General features: G+C 54.2%; 2 protein-coding genes and 1 pseudogene across 2 annotated transcripts in view; all 3 read right to left on the bottom strand.

Moving 5' to 3' along the window:
* Window positions 1-999: 999 nt before the first annotated feature.
* CALU (calumenin) overlaps window positions 1,000-26,949 on the bottom strand; it is a 43,114-nt gene continuing 17,164 nt past the window's right edge. Inside the window, exons 3-7 of the mRNA XM_072360620.1 lie at window positions 21,114-21,307; window positions 17,889-18,055; window positions 13,771-13,831; window positions 8,573-8,772; window positions 1,000-1,517 (exon numbers count right to left, since the gene is read on the bottom strand). Of these exons, the coding sequence (XP_072216721.1) occupies window positions 1,413-1,517; window positions 8,573-8,772; window positions 13,771-13,831; window positions 17,889-18,055; window positions 21,114-21,307 (727 nt within the window). The 3' untranslated portion in view covers window positions 1,000-1,412. The remainder of the gene's footprint in view (window positions 1,518-8,572; window positions 8,773-13,770; window positions 13,832-17,888; window positions 18,056-21,113; window positions 21,308-26,949) is intronic.
* Window positions 21,340-22,883, bottom strand: LOC140264701 (uncharacterized). Its single transcript, XM_072360621.1, is given in 6 exon segments — window positions 21,340-21,910; window positions 21,912-22,089; window positions 22,092-22,172; window positions 22,175-22,359; window positions 22,361-22,477; window positions 22,840-22,883. Coding segments are annotated over 6 exon segments (1,176 nt in total).
* On the bottom strand, window positions 23,277-25,067 carry LOC140264699 (uncharacterized; annotated as a pseudogene).

The following is a 26,949-nucleotide window of genomic DNA, read 5'->3' as shown; positions in this document are numbered from 1 at the left end:
GAACCGGCCCCAATCTCCCACAGAACAACCCCAAATCACCCAGAATTGACCCCAAACTCTCCAGACCGGACCCCAAATCCTATAGAACCATCCCCAAACACCCACAAAATGACCCCATATCTCAGGATCTGACCCCAAATCCCCCAGAATTGACCCCAAACTCTCCAGATTGGACCCCAAATCCTATAGATTGTCCCCAAATCTCAGGATCTGACCCCGAAATCCCCCAGAATTGACCCCAAATCCTACAGAACCGGTCCCAAACTCCCATAAAACCACCCCAAATCCCCCAGAATTGACCCCAAACTCTCCAGACCGGACCCCAAATCCTATAGAACCGGTCCCAAACTCCCACAAAATGATCCCAAATCTCAGGATCTGACCCCGAAATCCCCCAGAATTGATCCCAAACACTCCAGAATTGACCCCAAATCCTACAGAACTGGCCACAATACCCACAAAATGACCCCAAAAATCAGGAACTGACCCCAAATCCCCCAGAATTGATCCCAAACTCTCCAGACCGGACCCCAAATCCTATAGAACCGGCCCCAACCTCCCACAAAGCGACCCCAAATCTCAGGATCTGACCCCGAAATCCCCCAGAATTGACCCCAAATCCTACAGAACCGGCCCCAATCTCCCACAGAACAACCCCAAATCCCCCAGAATTGACCCCAAACTCTCCAGACTGGACCCCAAATCCTATAGAACCGTCCCCAACCTCCCACAAAACGACCCCAAATCTCAGGATCTGACCCCAAATCTCCCAGAATTGACCCCAAATCCTATAGAACCTGGCCCCAAACTCCCACAAAACGACCCCAAATCTCCCAGAATTGACACCAAACTCTCCAGACCGGACCCCAAATCCTATAGAACCGGCCCCAAACTCCCACAAAACGACCCCAAATCTCAGGATCTGACCCCAAATCCTACAGAAACTGGCCCTAAATCTCAGAATCTGACCCCGAAATCCCCCAGAATTGACCCCAAATCTCAGGATCTGACCCCAAATCCCCTGGAATTGATCCCAAATCCTACAGAACCGGCCCCAAACTCCCACAAAATGATCCCAAATCTCAGGATCTGACCCCAAATCCCACAAAATGACCCCAAACTCTCCAGACTGGACCCCAAATCCTATAGAACCGGCCCCAACCTCCCACAAAACGACCCCAAATCTCAGGATCTGACCCCAAATCTCGGCCCCAAACTCATCATCCCCCAACCGACCCGTGTCGGGATGGGCTGGTATTGAATAACTGGGGGTTGGTGGGGGGTGTTTGGGGATGAGGAGGGGGGCAGAGGGGAGACCCCCCCCCACGGTGCTGTCCCCCCCTTTGTGTTCGGTGCCGTGGGCGCTTCATTTTGGGGTGAAACAATAAATAATGGGGTGTTTTTCCTCCCGCTCAGAACTCGTCGTGTCGCACCAGCGCCTCCCCAAAGTCGGTGGCCTGGCTGCCCACAAACAGGTCGTACTTGGACACGATCTCCTCCCGCGTCAGACGGCCGTCCTGGGGGGAGAGGGAACCAATGGGGAGAAGGAACATATGGGGAGAGGGAAGGAACATATGGGGAGAGGGAATATATGGGGAGAGGGAACGTGTGGGGGGAGGGAACATAGGGGGGGAGGGAATATATGGGGGGAGGGAACCTATGGGGAGAGGGAACATATGGGGAGAGGGAACATATGGGGGGAGGGAACGTGTGGGGAGAGGGAACATATGGGGAGAGTGAAGGAACATATGGGGAGAGGGAAGGAAACCATGGGGAGAGGGAACGTGTGGGGAGAGGGAACATATGGGAGAGGGAACCTATGGGGAGAGGGAGGGAACGTAATGGGGAGAGGGAACATATGGGGGGAGGAAACATATGGGGAGAAGGAACCTATGGGGAGAGGGAGGGAACGTATGGGGAGAGGGAATATATGGGGAGAGGGAATATATGGGGAGAGGGAACGTGTGGGGGGAGGGAATATATGGGGGGAGGGAACCTATGGGGAGAGGGAAGGAACATATGGGGAGAGGGAAGGAACATATGGGGAGAGGGAACGTGTGGGGAGAGGGAATATATGGGGAGAGGGAGGGAATATATGGGGAGAGGGAACATATGGGGAGAGGGAAGGAACATATGGGGAGAGGGAACATATGGGGAGAGGGAACGTGTGGGGATAGGGAACGTATGGGGAGAGGGAACGTGTAGGGAGAGGGAACATATGGGGAGAGTGAAGCAACATATGGGGAGAGGGAACATATGGGGAGAGGGAACGCGTGGGGAGAGGGAGAGGGATATATGGGGAGAGGGAAGGAACGTATGGGGAGAGGGAACATATGGAGAGAGGGAATATATGGGGAGAGGGAACATATGGGGGAGAGGGAATATATGGGGAGAGGGAACGTATGGGGAGAGGGAAGGAACATATGGGGAGAGGGAAAATGTGGGGAGAGGGAGAGGGATATATGCGGAGAGGGAAGGAACGTATGGGAGAGGGAACATATGGGGGGAGGGAGGGAACATATGGGGAGAGGGAACGTGTGGGGAGAGGGAATATATGGGGAGAGGGAGGGAACCTAATCTATGGGGAGAGGGAGGGAACCTATGGGGAGAGGGAATGAACATATGGGAGAGGGAACATATCGGGGGGGGAGGAAGCCTAATCTATGGGGAGAGGGAAGGAACCTATGGGGGGAGAGAACCTGTGGGGAGAAGGAACATATGGGGAGAGGGAACCTGTGGGGAGAGGGAACATGTGGAGAGGGAAGGAACCCATGGGGAGAGGGACCGAGTGGGGGGAGGGAATATATGGGGAGAGGGAACATAGGGGGAGAGGAAGGTGTGGGGAGAGGGATATATGGGGAGAGGGAAACATATGGGGGGAGGGAATATATGGGGGGATGGAACCTATGGGGAGAGGGAAGGAACATATGGGGAGAGGGAATATATGGGGAGAGTGAAGGAACATATGGGGAGAGGGAACCAATGGGGAGAGGGAACATGTGGGGAGAGGGAACATGTGGGGAGAGGGAATATATGGGGAGAGGGAATATATGGGGAGAGGGAACATATGGGGAGAGGGAGGGAACGTATGGGGAGAGGGAACGTGTGGGGGGGAAGGGAACATGTGGGGAGAGGGAAGGAACGTATGGGGAGAGGGAACATATGGGGAGAGGGAACGTGTGGGGGAGGGAACATATGGGGAGAGGGAACATATGGGGAGAGGGAACGTGTGGGGAGAGGGAACATATGGGGAGAGGGAACGTGTGGGGAGAGTGAAGGAACATATGGGGAGAGGAACAGAAACTCTGGAGGAGGGAACATATGAGGAGAAGGAACATATGGGGGGAGTGAAGGAACATATGGGGGGAGGGAACCAAATCTATGGGGAGAGGAAAGGAGCCTATGGGGAGAGGGAACAATGGGGGGAGGGAACATATGGGGAGAGGGAAGGAACCAAAGGGGAGAGGGAAGGAACGTATGGGGGAGGGAAGGAACATATGGGGGGGAGGGAACCTATGGGGAGAAGGAACTTATGGGGTGAAGGAGGGAACCTATGGGAGAGGGAACATATGGGGAGAGGGAAGGAACAAATGGGGAGAGGGAACGTATGGGGAGAGGGAGGGAACATATGGGGAGAGGGAAGGAACGTATGGGGAGAGGGAACGTATGGGGAGAGTAAAGGAACATATGGGGAGAGGGAACATATGCGGAGAAGGAGGGAACATATGGGGAGAGGAAACATATGGGGGGAGGGAGGAAGCCTAATCTATGGGGAGAGGGAAGGAACCTATGGGGGGAGCGAACCTATGGGGAGAAGGAACATATGGGGAGAGGGAACCTGTGGGGAGAGGGAGCCTATGGGGGAGAGGGAACATGTGGAGAGGGAAGGAACCCATGGGGAGAGGGAACGTGTGGGGGGAGGGAATATAAGGGGAGAGGGAACATATGTGGAGAGCGATAGAAACTATGGGGAGAGGGAACATATGGGGAGAGGGAATATATGGGGAGAGAGAACGTGTGGGGAGAGTGAAGGAACGTATGGGGAGAGGGAACATATGGGGAGAGGGAACATATGGGGAGAGGGAAGGAACATATGGAGGGAGGGAACCTATGGGGAGAAGGAGGGAACCTATGGGGAGAGAGAAGGAACGTATAGGGAGAGGGAACCATGGGGGGAGGGAACCTGCAGGGAGAGGGAACCCATGGGGAGAGGGAAACTATGGGGAGAGGAAGGGAGCCTATGGAGAGAAGGAACCTATGAGGAGGAGGAACCTATGGAGAGAGGAAGGGAACCAATGGGGAGAGGGAGGGAACCCATGGGTAGAGGGAGCCTATGGGGAGAGGGAAGAAACCAATGGGGAGAGGGAACCTATGGGAAGGGGGAGGGAACCCATGGGGAGAGGGATCCATGGGGCGAGGGAATCCATGGGGAGAGGGAACCTATGGGGAAAGAGAGGGTACCGATGGGAAGAGGGAAGGAACCCATGAGGAGAGAGGGAACCTATGGGGAGAGGGATCCATGGGGGAGGGAACCTATGGGGAGAGGGAGGGATCCTAACCTATGGGGAGAGGGAGGGAACCTATGGGGAGAGGGATCTGTGGGGGAGGGAACATATGGGGAGAGGGAACCTATGGGGAGAGGAAGGGAGCCTATGGGGAACGGGAGGGATCCTATGGGGAGAGGGATCCATGGAGGAGGGAACTCATGGGGAGAAGGAGGGAACCTATGGGGAGAGGGAACCTATGGGGAGAGGGATCCATGGGGGAGGGAACCTATGGGGAGAAGGAGGGAGCCTATAAGGAACGGGAGGGAACCTATGGGGAGAGGGAGGGAACCTATGGGGAGAGGGAACCTATGGGGAGAGGGATCCATGGGGGGAGGGAACTCATGGGGAGAGGAAGGGAACCTATGGGGAGTAGGAGGGATCCTATGGGGAGAGGGAACCTATGGGGAGAGGGATCCATGGGGGGAGGGAACCTATGGGGAGAGGGAACCTATGGGGAGAGGAAGGGAGCCTATGGGGAACGGGAGGGATCCTATGGGGAGAGGGATCCATGGGGGAGGGAACCTATGGGGAGAGGAAGGGAACCTATGGGGAGAGGGAACCTATGGGGAGAGGGATCCATGGGGGAGGGAACCTATGGGGAGAAGGAGGGAGCCTATAAGGAACGGGAGGGAACCTATGGGGAGAGGGAGGGAACCTATGGGGAGAGGGAACCTATGGGGAGAGGGATCCATGGGGGGAGGGAACTCATGGGGAGAGGAAGGGAACCTATGGGGAGTAGGAGGGATCCTATGGGGAGAGGGAACCTATGGGGAGAGGGATCCATGGGGGGAGGGAACCTATGGGGAGAGGGAACCTATGGGGAGAGGAAGGGAGCCTATGGGGAACGGGAGGGATCCTATGGGGAGAGGGATCCATGGGGGAGGGAACCTATGGGGAGAGGAAGGGAACCTATGGGGAGAGGGAACCTATGGGGAGAGGGATCCATGGGGGAGGGAACCTATGGGGAGAAGGAGGGAGCCTATAAGGAACGGGAGGGAACCTATGGGGAGAGGGAGGGAACCTATGGGGAGAGGGAACCTATGGGGAGAGGGATCCATGGGGGGAGGGAACTCATGGGGAGAGGAAGGGAACCTATGGGGAGTAGGAGGGATCCTATGGGGAGAGGGAACCTATGGGGAGAGGGATCCATGGGGGGAGGGAACCTATGGGGAGAGGGAACCTATGGGGAGAGGAAGGGAGCCTATGGGGAACGGGAGGGATCCTATGGGGAGAGGGATCCGTGGGGGAGGGAACTCATGGGGAGAAGGAGGGAACCTATGGGGAGAGGGAACCTATGGGGAGAGGGATCCATGGGGGGAGGGAATCTATGGGGTACAAAGGGATCCACGGAGGCAGGGCTGAATGGGGGAGGGATCAGTGGGGAGAGGGATCTAAGAGGGGGGATCTATGGGAGGAGGGAAGGATCTGTGGGGAGAGGGAACCCAAGGGGAGAGGGAGGGGATCCAATGGGGAGGGAACCCAAAGGAGAGGGAGGAATTCAGGGGGGAGGGAGCTGTGGGGGGAGGGAACCTATGGGGGAGGGAACCTATGGGGAAGGGAGGGAACCTATGGGGGATCCTATAGGGAGAGTGGGGTGTGGGGATCCCACAAGGAGTGGGGATCCTATAGGGAGAATGGGGTGAGATGGATCCCATAGTCCTACATTATGGGATGGACCCCATAGTCCTATATTATGGGGTGGATCCCATAGTCCTATATTATGGGGTGGATCCCAGAGGGCTGCATTATGGGCTGTACCCCATAGAGCTGTTATAGGCTGTACCCCATAGGGCTGTTATGTGCTGTACCCATAGAGCTGCTATAGGCTGTACCCCATAGAGCTGCTATAGGCTGTACCCCATAGGGCTGCTATAGGCTGTACCCCATAGAGCTGCTATAGGCTGTACCCCATAGAGCTGCTATAGGCTGTACCCCATAGGGCTGCTATAGGCTGTACCCCATAGAGCTGCTATAGGCTGTACCCCATAGAGCTGCTATAGGCTGTACCCCATAGGGCTGCTATAGGCTGTACCCCATAGAGCTGCTATAGGCTGTACCCCATAGAGCTGTTATAGGCTGTACCCCATAGAGCTGCTATAGGCTGTACCCATAGGGCTGCTATAGGGTGTACCCCATAGAGCTGCTATAGGCTGTACCCAAAGAGCTGCTATAGGCTGTACCCCATAGGGCTGCTATAGGCTGTACCCCATAGAGCTGCTATAGGCTGTACCCCATAGAGCTGTTATGTGCTGTACCCCATAGGGCTGCTATAGGCTGTACCCAAAGAGCTGCTATAGGCTGTACCCCATAGGGCTGCTATAGGCTGTACCCATAGAGCTGCTATAGGCTGTACCCCATAGAGCTGCTATAGGCTGTACCCCATAGGGCTGTTATAGGCTGTACCCCATAGAGCTGCTATAGGCTGTACCCATAGGGCTGTTATGTGCTGTACCCCATAGGGCTGTTATGTGCTGTACCCCATAGAGCTGCTATAGGCTGTACCCCATAGGGCTGCTATAGGCTGTACCCATAGAGCTGCTATAGGCTGTACCCCATAGGGCTGTTATGTGCTGTACCCCATAGAGCTGCTATAGGCTGTACCCATAGGGCTGCTATAGGTTGTACCCCATAGAGCTGCTATGTGCTGTATCTCATAGAGCTGCTATAGGCTGTACCCATAGAGCTGCTATAGGCTGTACCCATAGGGCTGTTATAGGCTGTACCCCATAGAGCTGCTATAGGCTGTACCCATAGGGCTGTTATGTGCTGTACCCCATAGGGCTGTTATGTGCTGTACCCCATAGGGCTGCTATAGGCTGTACCCATAGGGCTGTTATGTGCTGTACCCCATAGGGCTGTTATGTGCTGTACCCCATAGGGCTGTTATGTGCTGTACCCCATAGAGCTGCTATAGGCTGTACCCATAGGGCTGCTATAGGTTGTACCCCATAGAGCTGCTATGTGCTGTATCTCATAGAGCTGCTATAGGCTGTACCCCATAGAGCTGCTATAGGCTGTACCCCATAGGGCTGCTATAGGCTGTACCCATAGAGCTGCTATAGGCTGTACCCCATAGAGCTGCTATAGGCTGTACCCATAGAGCTGCTATAGGCTGTACCCATAGGGCTGTTATAGGCTGTACCCCATAGAGCTGCTATAGGCTGTACCCATAGGGCTGTTATGTGCTGTACCCCATAGGGCTGTTATGTGCTGTACCCCATAGGGCTGCTATAGGCTGTACCCATAGGGCTGTTATGTGCTGTACCCCATAGGGCTGCTATAGGCTGTACCCATAGAGCTGCAATGTGCTGTACCCCATAGAGCTGCTATAGGCTGTACCCCATAGGGCTGTTATGTGCTGTACCCCATAGGGCTGTTATGTGCTGTACCCATAGGGCTGCTATGTGCTGTACCCCATAGAGCTGCTATAGGCTGTACCCCATAGAGCTGCTATAGGCCGTACCCCATAGAGCTGCTATAGGCTGTACCCCATAGGGCTGTTATGTGCTGTACCCATAGGGCTGTTATGTGCTGTACCCATAGAGCTGTTATGTGCTGTACCCCATAGGGCTGCTATAGGCTGTACCCCAAAGAGCTGCTATGTGCTGTACCCCATAGAGCTGCTATAGGCTGTACCCATAGGGCTGCTATAGGTTGTACCCCATAGAGCTGCTATGTGCTGTATCTCATAGAGCTGCTATAGGCTGTACCCCATAGAGCTGCTATAGGTTGTACCCCATAGAGCTGCTATAGGCTGTACCCCATAGAGCTGCTATAGGCTGTACCCATAGGGCTGTTATGTGCTGTACCCCATAGGGCTGTTATGTGCTGTACCCCATAGGGCTGCTATAGGCTGTACCCATAGAGCTGCTATAGGCTGTACCCCATAGAGCTGTTATGTGCTGTACCCCATAGAGCTGCTATAGGCTGTACCCCATAGAGCTGTTATGTGCTGTCCCCATAGAGCTGCTATAGGCTGTACCCATAGGGCTGCTATAGGCTGTCCCTATAGGGCTGTTGCTGACCTTGTCCTGGTCGGACTCATACACAAGGTGTCTCGCTTCGGCCTCGGCGTGGTCGTAGTCTGCAGGCAGGATCCATTCCCGTGTCTCCTGCTGGTCCATTTTCCCGTCCCGGTTCTTGTCCCTGAACTCCACAAACTGCTCCCGCTCCGTCTTCACCCACTCGGGTTCATCGGCGTCACCATCGTGGCTGTACATGTCACCTATGGGATGGATGGGATGGGATGGATGGGATATTATGGGATGGATGGGATATTATGGGATGGGATGGGATGGGATGGAATGGATGGGATGGGATGGGATGGGATGGGATGGGATGGATGGGATGGGATGGGATGGGATGGATGGGATATTATGGGATGGGATGGGATGGGATGGAATGGATGGGATGGGATGGGATGGGATGGGATGGATGGGATGGGATATTATGGGATGGATGGGATGGGATGGGATGGGATGGGATGGGATGGGATGGGATGGGACATTATGGGATGGGATGAGATGGATGGGATGGGATGGGATGGGATGGGATGGGATGGGATGGGATGGGATGGATGGGATGGGATGGGATGGGATGGGATGGATGGGATATTATGGGATGGGATGGGATGGGATGGGATGGGATGGGATGGATGGGATGGGATGGGATGGATGGGATGGGATGGGATGGGAAGGGATGGGATGGGATGGGATATTATGGGATGGATGGGATGGGATGGGATGGGATGGGATGGGATCGTGGATGGATGGGGGATGGGATGGGTTTGGGATGGGATGGATGGGATGGGATGGGATGGGATGGGAAGGGATGGGATGGGAAGGGATATTATGGGATGGATGGGATGGGATGGGATGGGATGGGATGGGATGGGATGGATGGGATGGGATGGGATGGGATCGTGGATGGATGGGGGATGGGATGGGTTTGGGATGGGATGGATGGGATGGGATGGGATATTATGGGATGGGGTGGGATGGGATGGGATGGGATATTATGGGATGGGGTGGGATGGGATGGATGGGATGGGTATGGGATTGGATGGATGGGATGGGATGGGATGGGATCGTGGATGGATGGGGGATGGGATGGGGGACACCTCAGCACCACAAACCCGCTGCTGGCCCCATTGATGCTGTTTGGGGTCAGACGGCCCCAGCCCTCCCCCCATACACACATTATGGGGATGCAGCTGTTGTGCCACGGCCCCATTGGGACGGCACCGAACAGCTGCTGCTGCCGGCTGCGCTCAGCTGGGCCAACAGCTGCACCATGGGGGGACACGGGGGGATGGGGATATAGGGAGAGGTATGGGGGGACATGGGGGGATTGGGATCTGCTTTGGGGTATTGGGATCTGCTTTAGGGTAATGGGATCTGCTTTGGGGATAATGGGATCTGCTTTGGGGTATTGGGATCTGCTTTAGGGCAATGGGATCTGCTTTGGGGTACTGGGATTTGCTTTAGGGTAATGGGATCTGCTTTGGGGTATTGGGATCTGCTTTAGGGTAATGGGATCTGCTTTGGGGTATTGGGATCTGCTTTGGGGCAATGGGATCTGCTTTGGGGTACTGGGATCAGCTTTAGGGTAATGGGATCTGCTTTGGGGTAATGGGATCTGCTTTAGGGTATTGGGATCTGCTTTAGGGTATTGGGATCTGCTTTGGGGCAATGGGATCTGCTTTGGGGTATTGGGATCTGCTTTAGGGTAATGGGATTTGCTTTGGGGTAATGGGATCTGCTTTGGGGTATTGGGATCTGCTTTGGGGTACTGGGATCTGCTTTGGGGATAATGGGATCTGCTTTGGGGTATTGGGATCTGCTTTGGGGTATTGGGATCTGCTTTAGGGTATTGGGATCTGCTTTAGGGTAATGGGATCTGCTTTGGGGTATTGGGATCTGCTTTAGGGTATTGGGATCTGCTTTGGGGTATTGGGATCTGCTTTAGGGTATTGGGATCTGCTTTGGGGTACTGGGATCTGCTTTGGGGTATTGGGATCTGCTTTAGGGTAATGGGATCTGCTTTGGGGTATTGGGATCTGCTTTGGGGTATTGGGATCTGCTTTGGGGTAATGGGATCTGCTTTAGGGTAATGAGATCTGCTTTGGGGTATTGCGATCTGCTTTGGGGATAATGGGATCTGCTTTGGGGTACTGGGATCTGCTTTAGGGTATTGGGATCTGCTTTAGGGTAATGGGATCTGCTTTGGGGTAATGGGATCTGCTTTAGGGTATTGGGATCTGCTTTGAGGTATTGGGATCTGCTTTGGGGTATTGGGATCTGCTTTGGGGTACTGGGATCTGCTTTGGGGATAATGGGATCTGCTTTGGGGTATTGGGATCTGCTTTGGGGTATTGGGATCTGCTTTAGGGTAATGGGATCTGCTTTGGGGCAATGGGATCTGCTTTAGGGTATTGGGATCTGCTTTGGGGTACTGAGATCTGCTTTGGGGTATTGGGATCTGCTTTGGGGCAATGGGATCTGCTTTGGGGCAATGGGATCTGCTTTGGGGTATTGGGATCTGCTTTGGGGTATTGGGATCTGCTTTAGGGTAATGGGATCTGCTTTAGGGTAATGGGATCTGCTTTGGGGATAATGGGATCTGCTTTAGGGTAATGGGATCTGCTTTGGGGCAATGGGATCTGCTTTGGGGTAATGGGATCTGCTTTGGGGTATTGGGATCTGCTTTGAGGTATTGGGATCTGCTTTAGGGTAATGGGATCTGCTTTGGGGTATTGGGATCTGCTTTAGGGTAATGGGATCTGCTTTGGGGTATTGGGATCTGCTTTAGGGTATTGGGATCTGCTTTGGGGCAATGGGATCTGCTTTGGGGTAATGGGATCTGCTTTAGGGTATTGGGATCTGCTTTGGGGCAATGGGATCTGCTTTGGGGCAATGGGATCTGCTTTAGGGTATTGGGATCTGCTTTGGGGTATTGGGATCTGCTTTGGGGTACTGGGATCTGCTTTGGGGTATTGAGATCTGCTTTAGGGTATTGGTAACTGCTTTAGGGTATTGGGATCTGCTTTGGGGTATTGGGATCTGCTTTGGGGCAATGGGATCTGCTTTGGGGCAATGGGATCTGCTTTGGGGTATTGGGATCTGCTTTAGGGTAATGGGATCTGCTTTAGGGTATTGGGATCTGCTTTGGGGTAATGGGATCTGCTTTAGGGTATTGGGATCTGCTTTGGGGTAATGGGATCTGCTTTGGGGTATTGGGATCTGCTTTGGGGCAATGGGATCTGCTTTGGGGTATTGGGATCTGCTTTGGGGCAATGGGATCTGCTTTGGGGCAATGGGATCTGCTTTGGGGTATTGGGATCTGCTTTGGGGCAATGGGATCTGCTTTGAGGTATTGGGATCTGCTTTGGGGTATTGGGATCTGCTTTGGGGCAATGGGATCTGCTTTGGGGTATTGGGATCTGCTTTGGGGCAATGGGATCTGCTTTGGGGCAATGGGATCTGCTTTGGGGTATTGGGATCTGCTTTAGGGTATTGGGATCTGCTTTGGGGCAATGGGATCTGCTTTGGGGTAATGGGATCTGCTTTAGGGTATTGGGATCTGCTTTGGGGCAATGGGATCTGCTTTGGGGCAATGGGATCTGCTTTAGGGTATTGGGATCTGCTTTGGGGTATTGGGATCTGCTTTGGGGTACTGGGATCTGCTTTGGGGTATTGAGATCTGCTTTAGGGTATTGGTAACTGCTTTAGGGTATTGGGATCTGCTTTGGGGTATTGGGATCTGCTTTGGGGCAATGGGATCTGCTTTGGGGCAATGGGATCTGCTTTGGGGTATTGGGATCTGCTTTAGGGTAATGGGATCTGCTTTAGGGTATTGGGATCTGCTTTGGGGTAATGGGATCTGCTTTAGGGTATTGGGATCTGCTTTGGGGTAATGGGATCTGCTTTGGGGTATTGGGATCTGCTTTGGGGCAATGGGATCTGCTTTGGGGTATTGGGATCTGCTTTGGGGTATTGGGATCTGCTTTGGGGCAATGGGATCTGCTTTGGGGTATTGGGATCTGCTTTGGGGCAATGGGATCTGCTTTGAGGTATTGGGATCTGCTTTGGGGTATTGGGATCTGCTTTAGGGTAATGGGATCTGCTTTGGGGTATTGGGATCTGCTTTAGGGTAATGGGATCTGCTTTAGGGTATTGGGATCTGCTTTGGGGTAATGGGATCTGCTTTAGGGTAATGGGATCCCAGGGGGGATATGGGGTTCTGCTTTGTGGTAATGGGGTCCGGGGTTGGGGTATTGGGATCCCAGTGGGATATGGGGCCCTGCTTCGGGGTAATGGGATCCTGGACTTGGATAATGGTATCCCAGAGGGATATGGGGCTGTGCTTTGGGGTAATGGGATCCTGGGTTGGTATAATGGGATCCCAGGGGGATATGGGGCTGTGCTTCGGGGTAATGGGATCCTGGACTTGGATAATGGGATCCCAGAGGGATATGGGGCTGTGCTTTGGGGTAATGGGATCCTGGATTGGGATAATGGGATCCCAGAGGGATATGGGGCTTTGCTTTGGGGTAATGAGATCCTGGATTGGGATAATGGGATCTTGGGTTGGGATATGGGGCTGTGCTTTGGGTTATAGGATCCTGGGTTGGGATAATGGGATCCTGGGTTGGGATAAGGGATCCTGGGTTGGGATATGGGGCTGTGGTTTGGGTTATGGGATCTTGGGTTGGGATAATGGGATCCTGGGTTGGGATATGGGGCTGTAGTTTGGGTTATAGCATCCTGGGTTGGGATAATGGGATCCTGGGGGACAATGAGACTCTGAGTTGGGATAATGGGATCAGGTCTGGGACACCAAGATCTGCAACGGGATATGGGATGTGCTGTGAGATATGGGATGTGCTGTGGGATATGGGATGTGCTGTGGGATATGGGATGTAATGTGGGATATGGGATGTAATGTGGGATATGGGATGTAATGTGGGATATGGGATGTAATGTGGGATATGGGATGTAATGTGGGATATGGGATGTAATGTGGGATATGAGATGTGCTATGGGATATGGGATGTGCTGTGGGATATGGGGTGTGCTGTGGGATATGGGATGTGATGTGGGATATGGGATGGAATGTGGGATATGGGATGTGCTGTGGGATATGGGATGTAATGTGGGATATGGGATGTGCTGTGGGATATGGGGTGTCCTTTGGGGTGTGCTATGGGGCATGCATTGCTCACCAATGTACTCCTCCAGGTCGATGAAGCCGTCCCCGTTCTTATCGATGTCCTCCATCGTCTCCTGTGGGAACACAGTGGGGCCGACGTGGGGTGACCCGCTTTGGGGGGGGGAATGTGTGGGGCTGGGGGATACAATGGGGGCGGGGAGCTGGACCTGAAGAGCTGGGATCCAATGGGGAACTGGGGATGGAGACCCAATGGGGAACTGGGACCCAATGGGGAACTGAGGATGGAGACCCTGTGGGAACTGGGATCCAATGGGGAACTGGGGTTGGGGACCCAAGGGGAACTGGGATCCAATGGGGAACTGGGGATGGAGACCCAAGGGGAACTGGGATCCAATGGGGAACTGATGATGGAGACCCAAGGGGAACTGGGATCCAATGGGGAACTGGGGATGGAGACCCAAGGAGAACTGGGATCCAATGGGGATCTGAGGATGGAGACCCAAGGGGAACTGGGATCCAATGGGGAACTGAGGATGGAGACCATGTGGGAACTGGGATCCAATGGGGAACTGGGGTTGGGGACCCTGTGGGAACTGGGATCCAATGGGGATCTGAGGATGGAGACCCAAGGGGAACTGGGATCCAATGGGGAACTGGGGATGGGGATCCGCTGGGAACTGGGATCCAATGGGGAACTGGGGATGGAAACCCAAGGGGAACTGGGATCCAATGGGGAACTGGGGATGGGGACCCTGTGGGAACTGGGATCCAATGGGGAACTGGGGATGGGGACCCTGTGGGAACTGGGATCCAATGGGGAACTGGGGATGGAGACCATGTGGGAACTGGGATCCAATGGGGAACTGGGGTTGGGGACCCTGTGGGAACTGGGATCCAATGGGGATCTGAGGATGGAGACCCAAGGGGAACTGGGATCCAATGGGGAACTGAGGATGGAGACCATGTGGGAACTGGGATCCAATGGGGAACTGGGGTTGGGGACCCTGTGGGAACTGGGATCCAATGGGGAACTGGGGATGGAGACTCGCTGGGAACTGGGATCCAATGGGGAACTGGGGGTGGGGACCCAATGGAAACTGGGACCCAATGGGGAACTGAGGATGGAGACCAGCTGGGAACTGGGATCCAATGGGGAACTGGGAATTGGGACCCAACAGGGAACTGGGGACCCATTGAGAATTGGGATCCAGTGAGGAATTGATGGTGAGGAGCTATGGGGGGTTGGGACCCAACAGGGAACTGGGACCCACCAAGGACTGGGGTGGGAACCTGCAGGGAACTGGGGGTGGGGACCCACTGGGATTTGGACCCACTGAGGAACTGGGGTTGGGAACCCACTGGGAACGGGGACCCAATGAGAAGTGGGAATGCGGACCCATTGGGAACTGGGATACACTGGGAATGGGGACCCATTGGGAACTGGGATACACTGGGAATGGAGACCCACTGTGAACTGGGTACATTGGGAATGAGGACCCATTGGGAACTGGGATACACTGGGAATGGGGACACACTGGGAACTGGGATACACTGGGAATGGGGACACACTGGGAACTGGGTGCACTGGGAATGGGGACCCATTGGGAACTGGGTACACTGGGAATGGGGACCCATTGGGAACTGGGATACACTGGGAACAGGGACCCAATGAAAACTGGGAATGCGGACCCATTGGGAACTGGGATACACTGGGAATGGGGACCCACTGGGAACTGGGTACACTGGGAATGGGCACCTATTGGGAACTGGGAATCGGGACCCATTGGGAACTGGGTACACTGGGAATGGGGACCCATTGGGAACTGGGTGCACTGGGAATGGGCACCTATTGGGAACTGGGAATCGGGACCCATTGGGAACTGGGAACCCACTGGGAACAGGGACCCAATGAGAACTGGGAATGGGGACCCACTGGGAACTGGGTACACTGGGAATGGGAACCCATTGGGAACTGGGATACACTGGGAACAGGGACCCAATGAAAACTGGGAATGCGGACCCATTGGGAACTGGGATACACTGGGAATGGGGACCCATTGGGAACTGGGTACACTGGGAATGGGCACCTATTGGGAACTGGGAATCGGGACCCATTGGGAACTGGTTACACTGGGAATGAGGACCCATTGGGAACTGGGTACAATGGGAATGGGAAACCACTGGGAACTGGGTACACTGGGAATGGGGACCCATTGGGAACTGGGATACACTGGGAACAGGGACCCAATGAGAACTGGGAAAGGGGACCCATTGGGAACTGGGTACACTGGGAATGAGGACCAACTGGGATACACTGGGAATGGGGACCCATTGGGAACTGGGTACACTGGGAATGGGTACCTATTGGGAACTGGGAATGGGGACCCATTGGGAACTGGGTACACTGGGAATGGGTACCTATTGGGAACTGGGAATCGGGACCCATTGGGAACTGGGATACACTGGGAATGAGGACCCATTGGGAACTGGGAACCCACTGGGAACAGGGACCCAATGAGAACTGGGAATGGGGACCAACTGGGATACACTGGGAATGGGGACCCACTGGGAACTGGGTACACTGGGAATGGGGACCCATTGGGAAATGGGATACACTGGGAATGGGGACCCACTGGGAACTGGGTACACTGGGAATGGGGACCCATTGGGAACTGGGATACACTGGGAACAGAGACCCATTGGGAACTGGGAATCGGGACCCATTGGGAACTGGGTACACTGGGAATGGGGACCAATTGGGAATTGGGTACACTGGGAATGGGAACCCACTGAAAACTGGGTACACTGGGAATGGGCACCTATTGGGAACTGGGAAAGGGGACCCATTGGGAACTGGGTACACTGGGAATGGGGACCCATTGGGAACTGGGATAAACTGGGAATGGGGACCCACTGGGAACTGGGTACACTGGGAATGGGCACCTATTGGGAACTGGGAATTGGGACCCATTGGGAACTGGGTACACTGGGAATGGGGACCCATTGGGAACTGGGATAAACTGGGAACAGGGACCCAATGAGAACTGGGAATCGGGACCCATTGGGAACTGGGTACACTGGGAATGGGGACCAATTGGGAATTGGGTACACTGGGAATGGGAACCCACTGGGAACTGGGTACACTGGGAATGGGCACCTATTGGGAACTGGGAAAGGGGACCCATTGGGAACTGGGTACACTGGGAATGGGCACCTATTAGGAACTGGGAATGGGGACCCATTGGGAACTGGGTACACTGGGAATGGGGACCCATTGGGAACTGGGAATTGGGACCCATTGGGAACTGGGTACACTGGGAATGGGGACCAACTGGGATACACTGGGAATGGGGACCCATTGGGAACTGGGTACACTGGGAATGGGGACCAACTGGGATACACTGGGAATGGGGACCCATTGGGAACTGGGTACACTGGGAATGGGAACCCATTGGGAACTGGGATACACTGGGAATGGGCACCTATTGGGAACTGGGAATCGGGACCCATTGGGAACTGGGTACACTGGGAATGGGGACCAATTGGGAACTGGGATACACTGGGAATGAGGACCCATTGGGAACTGGGTACACTGGGAATGAGGACCCATTGGGAACTGGGATACACTGGGAATGGGGACCCATTGGGAACTGGGAACCCACTGGGAACAGGGACCCAATGAGAACTGGGAATGGGGACCCATTGGGAACTGGGATACACTGGGAATGGGGACCAACTGGGATACACTGGGAATGGGGACCCATTGGGAACTGGTTACACTGGGAATGGGAACCCACTGGGAACTGGGTACACTGGGAATGGGGACCCACTGAGGAACTGGGGTTGGGAACCCACTGGGAACTGGATTCCCAATGAGAACTGGGAATGGGGACCCATTGGGAACTGGGTACACTGGGAATGGGGACCCACTGGGAACTGAGACGCAGTGTGGAACTGGGGGTGAGGATCAGCTGGGAACTGGAACCAGCTGGAAACTGGGACTCAACGAGGAACTGGAGATGGGAATCCACTGGGAAATGGGATCTGCTTGGGATCAACTGGGATTTGGGCCCAATGGAGGGTGAGGATCTATGGGCTGTGGGGACGCCATGAGGAGCTGGAGGTGGGACCCAATGGGAGCCAGCGTGGAGCCGTGGGTCCGGAGCCCACCTGCACCACGATGTCCTTCATGTAGTCGTACTCCTCGGGGTGCAGGAAGGCCGTGAACTCCTCCTTGGTGGCCGCCAGGTCGCCATCGCGGTCCGCCATCTTGAAGCGGCGCTCGTCGCGCACCATCATCTGCTTGTAGTTGAAGCCGTCGTCGGGATCGGGGTCGTCTGTGGGGTGGGGGCCACGCGGCGCCAATTAACGCCCATTCATTAACGTCCACTCATTAACACCCATTCATTAACACTCATTAACACCCATTCATTAACAACCACTCATTAACACCCATTCATTAACTCCCACTCATTAACACCCATTCATTAACATCCATTCATTAACAGCCAATCATTAACACCCATTCATTAACACTCATTAACACCCATTCATTAACACTCATTAACACCCATTCATCAACACCCATTCATCAACACCCATTCATTAACACCCACTCATTAAAACCCATTCATTAACGTCCACTCATTAACACCCATTCATTAACACCCACTCATTAACACCCATTCATTAACTCCCACTCATTAACACCCATTCATTAACACCCATTCATTAACATCCATTCATTCATTAACACCCATTCATTAACACCCATTAACACCCATTCATTAACACCCATTCATTAACACTCATTAACACCCATTCATTAACACCCATTCATTAACATCCATTAACACCCACTCATTAACACCCATTCATTAACACCCATTCATTAACGTCCATTCATTAACGTCCATTCATTAACACCCACTCATTAACACTCATTAACACCCACTAATTAACCCCCATTCATTTACACCCATTCTTTAACACCCACTCATTAACACCCACTCATTAACACCCATTCATTAACATCTATTCATTCATTAACACCCATTCATTAACACCCACTCATTAACACTCATTAACACCCATTCATTAACACCCATTCATTAACATCTATTCATTCATTAACACCCATTCATTAACACCCATTCATTAACACTCATTAACACCCATTCATTAACACTCATTAACACCCATTCATTAACACTCATTAACACCCATTCATTCTTCACTGGTACAAGGTGCAGGGACCACACCTCAACCCGACCCCGACCCCATCCTGACTTCTAACCCTGACTCCTGACCCTGATCCCATCTCATAACCCTAATGGTAACCCCACATCCCAACCCCAACCCCAACCCCAACCCCTAACCCTAATCCAAACCTCAATACTCTGACCTCTAACCCCAATCCATAACCCCAATCCTAACCCAAACCCCATACTCTAAGCCCAAATCCATACCCCAATCCTAACCCAAACCCCATACTCTAACCCCATCCCTAACCCAAACCCCATACTCTAACCCCAAATCCATAACCCCAATCCTAACCCAAACCCCATACTCTAACCCCATCCCTAACCCAAACCCCATACTCTAACCCCAAATCCAAACCCCAATCCTAACCCAAACCCCATACTCTAACCCCAATCCATAACCCCAATCCTAACCCAAACCCCATACTCTAACCATACTCTAACCACAATCAATCCATAACCCCAATCCTAACCCAAACCCCACACTCTAACCCCAATCCATAACCCCCATCCCTAACCCAAACCCTAACATTCTGAGCCCTAACCCCTAACCCTAATCTTAACCCAACCCCAACCCCCTACGCCAAACCCAAACTCTAACCCCAACCCCAAACCCTGACCCCTAACCTTGACCCCTAACCTTGAGCCCTAACCTTGACCCCTAACCCCAGCCCCCCAATCCGACCCCTCACCAAAACCCAGCCCCGAGCCCCAACCCCAACTGCTCTGTGAGATGACACAGCTAGGGGGTCACAGGGTCACAGGGTCCTGGGGTCACAGGGTCACGGGGTCCCAGGGTCATGGGGTCACAAGGTTGAAGGGTCATGGGGTCACAAGGTCATAGGGTCACAGGGTCATAGGATTGCAGGGTCAAAGGGTTGCAGGGGTCACAGGGTCATGGGGTCACAGGGTCATGGGGTTACAGGGTCAAAGGGTCACAGGGCCATGGGGTCATGGGGTCATGAGGTCACAGGGCCATGGGGTCACAGGGTCAAAGGGTCACAGGGTCATGGGGTTACAGGGTCAAAGGGTCACAGGGCCATGGGGTCATGGGGTCATGAGGTCACAGGGCCATGGGGTCACAGGGTCAAGGGGTCACAGGGTCAAAGAGTCACAGGGCCATGGGGAAACGGGGTCATGGGGTCACAGGGCCATGGGGTCACAGGGTCAAGGGGTCACAGGGTCATGGGGTTACAGGGTCAAAGGGTCACAGGGCCATGGGGTCACGGGGTCATGAGGTCACATGGCCATGGGGTCACGGGGTCATGGGGTCACAGTGCCATGGGGTCACAGGGTCATAGGGTCATAGGGTCACAGGGTCATAAGGTCGCAGGGTCATGGGTTACAGGGTCAAAGGGTCACAGGGTCATGGGGTCACAGGGTCACGGGGCCATAGGGTCACAGGGTCATGGGGTTACAGGGTCAAAGAGTCACAGGGCCATGGGGAAACGGGGTCATGGGGTCACAGGGCCATGGGGTCACAGGGTCATAGAGTCACAGGGTCATGGGGTTACAGGGTCAAAGGGTCACAGGGTCATGGGGTCACGGGGCCATGGGGTCACAGGGTCATGGGGTTACAGGGTCAAAGGGTCACAGGGCCATAGGGTCATGGGGCCACAGGGTCATAGGATTGCAGGGTCAAAGGGTCACAGGGTCACAGGGCCACGGGGTCATAGGATTGCAGGGTCAAAGGGTCATGGGGTCACAGGGTCACAGGGCCACGGGGTCATGGGGTCAGAGTGCCATGGGGTCACAGGGTCATAGGGTCATGGGGTTATAGGGTCACAGGGTCATGGGGTCACAGGGTCATAAGGTCGCAGGGCCATGGGGTCACAGGGTCAAGGGGTCACAGGGCCATGGGGTCACAGGGTCATAGGGTCACAGGGTCATGGGGTTACAGGGTCAAAGGGTCACAGGGTCATGGGGTCACAGGGCCATGGGGTCACGGGGCCATGGGGTCACAGGGTCACAGGGTCAAAGGGTCACAGGACCATGGGGTCACGGGGTCATGAGGTCACAGGGCCATGGGGTCACAGGGTCATGGGGTTACAGGGTCAAAGGGTCACAGGGTCATGGGGTCACGGGGCCATGGGGTCACAGGGTCATAAGGTCGCAGGGTCACGGGGTCACGCACCCAGGACGGAGCCGTAGGTGGCGTTGCGGTACTCGTCCCAGGACACGGTGCCGTCCCCGTTGAGGTCGTGCCCCTTCCACTGTCGCTCCACGTCCTCGTAGATCCAGCGCTTCTGCGCAAACTTGATCCACTCCTTCAGCTCCTCCACCGTCACGAAGCCGTCCCCGTCGCCGTCGATCTTCGACACGATTTTGCTGTGGGGAAACACAAAGCAAAGGGGCCGCCATTACTGCACCGCCACCAGCAGCACCAGGACAACAAACCCCGCGCTGTGCCACGGCCGCACCGGGGCAGCTTGTGGGGCTGCCACGCTCATCAACGTGCTCCTCAATGTGCTCTTAAATGTGCCCCTCAACGTGCTCCTGGCCCCACTCTTAGTTCTACTCCTGGCTCTACTCTTAGTTCTGCTCTTGGCTCTACTCTTGTCTCTACTCTTAGTTCTACTCTTGGCTCTAGCTCTACTCTTAGCTCTACTCTTAGCTCTACTCTTAGCTCTACCCTTAGTTCTACTCTTGGCTCTACTCTTAGCTCTACTCTTAGCTCTACTCTTGGCTCTACTCTTAGTTCTACTCTTGGCTCTACTCTTAGCTCTACTCTTAGTTCTACTCTTGGCTCTACTCTTAGCTCTACTCTTAATTCTACTCTTAGCTCTACCCTTAGTTCTACTCCTGGCTCTACTCCTGGCCCTACTCTTGGCTCTACCCTTATTTCTACTCTTGGCTTTACACTTAGCTCTACTCTTATTTCTACTCTTGGCTCTACTCTTAGTTCTACTCTTAGCTCTACTCTTGGCTCTAATCAGTTCTACTCTTGGCTCTACTCTTAGCTCTACTCTTAGTTCTACTCTTGGCTCTACTCTTAGTTCTAATCCTGGCTCTACTCTTAGCTCTACTCTTAGTTCTACTCTTAGCTCTACTCTTAGCTCTACCCTTACTTCTACTCTTGGCACAACCCTTAATTCTACTCCTGGCTCTACCCTACTCTTAGCTCTACTCCCAGCTCTCCTCTTGGCCCTACTCTTAGCTCTACTCCTGGCCCTCCTCTTGGGCCTACTCCTGCCCTCCTCTTGGCTCTACTCTTAGTTCTAATCCTGGCTCTACTCCTGGCCCTACTCTTGGCTCTACCCTTATTTCTGCTCTTGGCTCTACCCTTATTTCTACTCTTGGCTCTACCCTTATTTCTGCTCTTGGCTCTACCCTTATTTCTACTCCTGGCTCTACCCTTATTTCTACTCCTGGCCCTACATAGTCCTGGCCCCACTCCTGGCTCTACTCTTGGCTCTACACCCAGCCCTACTCTTGGCTCTACTCTTGAAAGTAAGAATCAGGTAAACGGGGCCTTTCACGAAGATGAAGTATCCTCGGCTTTGGGGAACGTCAGAAGAAAAGGACTAGTGGGACATGTCGACATTGCTGTAGTTATAATGCAGCTGGGATAACACAGCTGGGACAATACAGCTGGGTCTACAGCTAAGACAACACAGCAGGGTACGCATAAGGGAAAGGCAGCCAAAGGAATTGGCTTTGACTGATTGAGTAGAGGAGCCGGGTCAAAGGAACCCGAGGAACTTCTGACTTCATCCCAACCACCACCGGAGCGAGACCCCCACTACGGACTGCACGCGCGTCAGTAGGAGGGACAGCATGGAAATGAGCTCCCAGAAAAACAATGGATATGTTAATGAGTTCTTATGAATATGTATGTGCTTGCTCTATAACTTGCTAACACTTCTGTCCATCGGCGCACATGCCGGGAGGAGCGATCCCCCATGTGCCCAGCGCTGAATAAACACATACCTGACTTATAACACAACTCTGGTTATAGAGTCTGATTCTGCACGTCACCACGCTCATAAACGTGCTCCTCAACGTGCTCCTGGCCCCACTCTTAGTTCCACTCCTGACCCTACTCTTAGCTCTATTCTTAGCTCTATTCCTGGCTCTGCTCTTGGCTCTACTCTTATTTCTATTCTTGGCTCTACCCTTATTTCTACTCCTGGCCCTATGTAGTCCTGGCCCCACTCCTGGCCCTACTCTTAGCTCTACCCTTACTTCTACTCTTGGCACTACCCTTACTTCTACTCCTGGCTCTACCCTACTCTTAGCTCTACTCCCAGCCCTACTCTTGGCCCTACTCCTGCCCTACTCTTGGCTCTACTCTTAGCCCTACTCTCGGCTCTACTTCCAGCCCTACTCTTGGCCCTACTCTTGGCTCTACTCCTGGCCCTACTCTTGATTCTACTCCTGGCTCTACTCTTAGTTCTACTTTTGGCCCTACTCTTAGTTCCAACCCTGGCCCAACTCTTAGTTCTACTCCTGGCTCTACTCTTAGCTCCACTCCTGGCCCTACTCTTAGTTCTACTGTCTCTACTCTTAGTTCTACTGGCTCTACTCTTAGTTCTACTGGCCCTACTCTTAGTTCTACTGGCTCTACTCTTAGCTCAACCCCTGGCCCTATTCTCGGCCCTATTTTCAACTCTACTCTTAATTCCACTTAGTCCTACTCTTAACTCTGCTCTTAGCTCTACTCTTAGATCTACTCTTGGCTCCACTCTTGGCTCCACCCTTAGCTCCACTCTAGGCTCTCATCCTGACACTACTCCTGGTTCTATCTCAGTTCTACCCTTAGCTCTACTCCTGACTCTCCCCTTAGTCTACTCCTGGCCCCGCTCTTAGCTCTACTCACAGCTCTACATTCGATTCTACCCACAGTTCTACTCCTGGCCCTACTATAGTCTCAGCTCTTGGCTCCGCTCTTGATTCCGCTCCTGGCCCCATTCCTGGCACTACTTCTGGCTCCACTCTTCATTCTGCTCCTGGCTCTACTTTTAGCTCCACTCTCAGCTCCGCTCCTTGTTCTACTCTCAGTTCTGCCCACTCTTGTCTTACACTTGGCTCCACTCTTAGCCCTGCTCCTGCTCTACTCCTGCTCTACTCCTGCTCTGCTCCTGCTCTGCTCCTGGCTCTGCTCCCAGCTCTATGTACTCCTGGCTGCACTCTTAGCTCTCCCAGCTCTACTCTTGCTCCGAGTTACACTCAAGGCTTTAGCTCTGCTCTCTGCTCATGGCTTTACTCCTTGGCTCTGCTCTCATCTCTCCTTGTAGCTTTACACCCGGCTCCACTCTTGGCTCTACTCTTGGTGCTACTCCTGGCTTTACTCTTTCTTGGCTCTGCTCTCATCTCTGTTTTTAGTTTTAGCACTACTCTTAGTTCTGCTCTTGGCTCTACTCTTAGTTCTGCTCTTGGCTCTACTCTTAGCTCTACTCTTGGCTCTGCTCTTAGTTCTGCTCTTGGCTCTACTCTTAGTTCTACTTAGTTCTCCTCTTGGCCCTGCTCTTAACTCAGCTCTTAGCTCTGCTCTTAGCTCTGCCATTGGCTCTACTCTTAGTTCTACTCTTGGCCCTGCTCTTGGCTCTACTCTTAGTTCTGCTCTTGGCTCTACTCTTGGCTCTACTCTTAGTTCTACTCTTAGTTCTGCTCTTGGCTCTACTCTTAGCTCTACTCTTGGCTCTACTCTTAGTTCTACTCTTGGCTCTACTTAGTTCTGCTCTTGGCCCTGCTCTTAACTCAGCTCTTAGCTCTGCCATTGGCTCTACTCTTAGCTCTACTCTTAGCCCTGCTCTTAGTTCTACTCTTAGCTCTCTTTTCAGCTCAGCTCTTAGCTCTACTCCTAGCTCAGCTTTTAGCTCTACTCATCTCTGTTCTTAGCTCTGCTCTTGGCCCTCCTCTCAGCTCAGCTCTTGGCTCTGCTCTTAGTTCTACTCTCAGCTCAGCTCTTGGCTTCCCTGCTGGCTTTATCTTTCCTGCTGGCTCTTCCCCTGGCTCTGCCCTTCTCCCCCCTTCACTCCTGGCTCAGCTCCCACCTCTGGCTCCTGGCTCCCCTCCCAGCCCTTACTCACGCTTTGCCTTTTTCCCCTGGCTCTCCTTGCAGCTCCCCCCACAGCCAACCTCCCATCGCAGCCCTCCGGCCCTACCCCACACCCCAGCCCTACAACCCAACCCCACACCCCAGTCCCACACCCCAACCCTACAACCCAACCCCACACCCCAGCCCCACACCCCAACCCCACAACCCCACACCCCAACCCTACAACCCAACCCTACAACCCCACACCCTACACCCCAACCCCACAACCCTACAACCCAACCCCACACCCCAACCCTACATCCCAGCCCCACACCTCAACCCTACAACCCAACCCCACACCCCAACCCTACAACCCAACCCCACACCCCAACCCTACATCCCAGCCCCACACCTCAACCCTACAACCCAACCCCACACCCCAACCCTACAACCCAACCCTACACTCCAACCCCACCCCCCAACCCCACACCCCCACACCCCAACCCTACAACCCAACCCTACAACCCCACACCCTACACCCCAACCCCACAACCCTACACTCCAACCCCACACCCCAACCCTACATCCCAGCCCCACACCCCAACCCTACAACCTAACCCCACCCCCCAACCCCACACACTCCAACCCTACAACCCAACCCCACACCCCAACCCTACAACCCTACAAGCCAACCCCACACCCCAACCCTACATTCCAACCCCACACCCCAACCCCACACACTCCAACCCTACAACCCAACCCCACACCCCAACCCCACACCCCAGCCCCATACCCCAGCCCCACACCCCAACCCTACAACCCCACACCCCAACCCCACACCCCAGTCCCACACCCCAACCATACAACCCCACACCCCAACCCCACAACCCTACACTTCAACCCCACACCCCAACCCTACATCCCAGCCCCACAACCCAACCCCACACCCCAACCCTACAACCCTACAAGCCAACCCCACACCCCAACCCCACACACTCCAACCCTACAAGCCAACCCCACACCCCAGCCCCATACCCCAGCCCCACACCTCAACCCTACAACCCCACAACCCAACCCCACCCCAGCCCCACAACCCAACCATACAACACCACACCCCAACCCTACAACCCAACCCTACAACCCCACACCCTACACCCCAACCCCACACCCCAGCCCCACACCCCAACCCTACAACCCCACACCCCAACCCCACCCCCCAACCCCACACCCCCCAACCCAACCCCACACCCCAACCCTACAACCCCACAACCCAACCCTACAACCCCACAACCCAACCCTACAACCCTACAACCCCACCCCCCAACCCCACCCCTCACCCTTTGCTCCCAGCTCCCCCCCCCGCCCCCCACGCCGTATTTTCAGCCCCCCCCGCAGCCGCACAGCGCCGTATTTTTAGCAGCAGCTGCCCAGGAAGAGCCACGGCAGGAATGTGGGACACAGCGCAGCGTTAAGGTGGACACAGCATTAAGGTGGACGAGCAGCGTTAATGTGGACGCAGAGTTAAGGTGGACGCAGCGTTAAGGTGGACACAGCATTAAGGTGGACGCGCAGCGTTAATGTGGACGCAGCGTTAAGGTGGACGCAGCGTTAAGGTGGACGTGCAGAGTTAAGGTGGACGCAGCGTTAAGGTGGACACAGCATTAAGGTGGACGCGCAGCGTTAATGTGGACGCAGCGTTAAGGTGGACGCAGCGTTAAGGTGGACGCAGCATTAAAGTGGACGCGGCGTTAAGGTGGATGCAGCGTTAAGGTGGATGCAGCGTTAAGGTGGACGCGCAGCTTTAAGGTGGACGCAGCGTTAAGGTGGACGCAGTGTTAAGGTGGACGCAGCGTTAAGGTGGACACAGTGTTAAGGTGGACGCGCAGAGTTAAGGTGGACGCAGCGTTAAGGTGGACGCGGCGTTAAGGTGGACGTAGAGTTAAGGTGGACGCGGCGTTAAGGTGGACGCGGTGTTAAGGTGGACGTAGAG

Source organism: Excalfactoria chinensis, assembly GCF_039878825.1.
Source record: "Excalfactoria chinensis isolate bCotChi1 chromosome 1 unlocalized genomic scaffold, bCotChi1.hap2 SUPER_1_unloc_1, whole genome shotgun sequence".
Taxonomy (NCBI): domain Eukaryota; kingdom Metazoa; phylum Chordata; class Aves; order Galliformes; family Phasianidae; genus Excalfactoria; species Excalfactoria chinensis.
The sequence above is the reverse complement of the archived record's forward strand: the minus strand, read 5'-3'. Positions and strand labels throughout refer to the sequence as shown.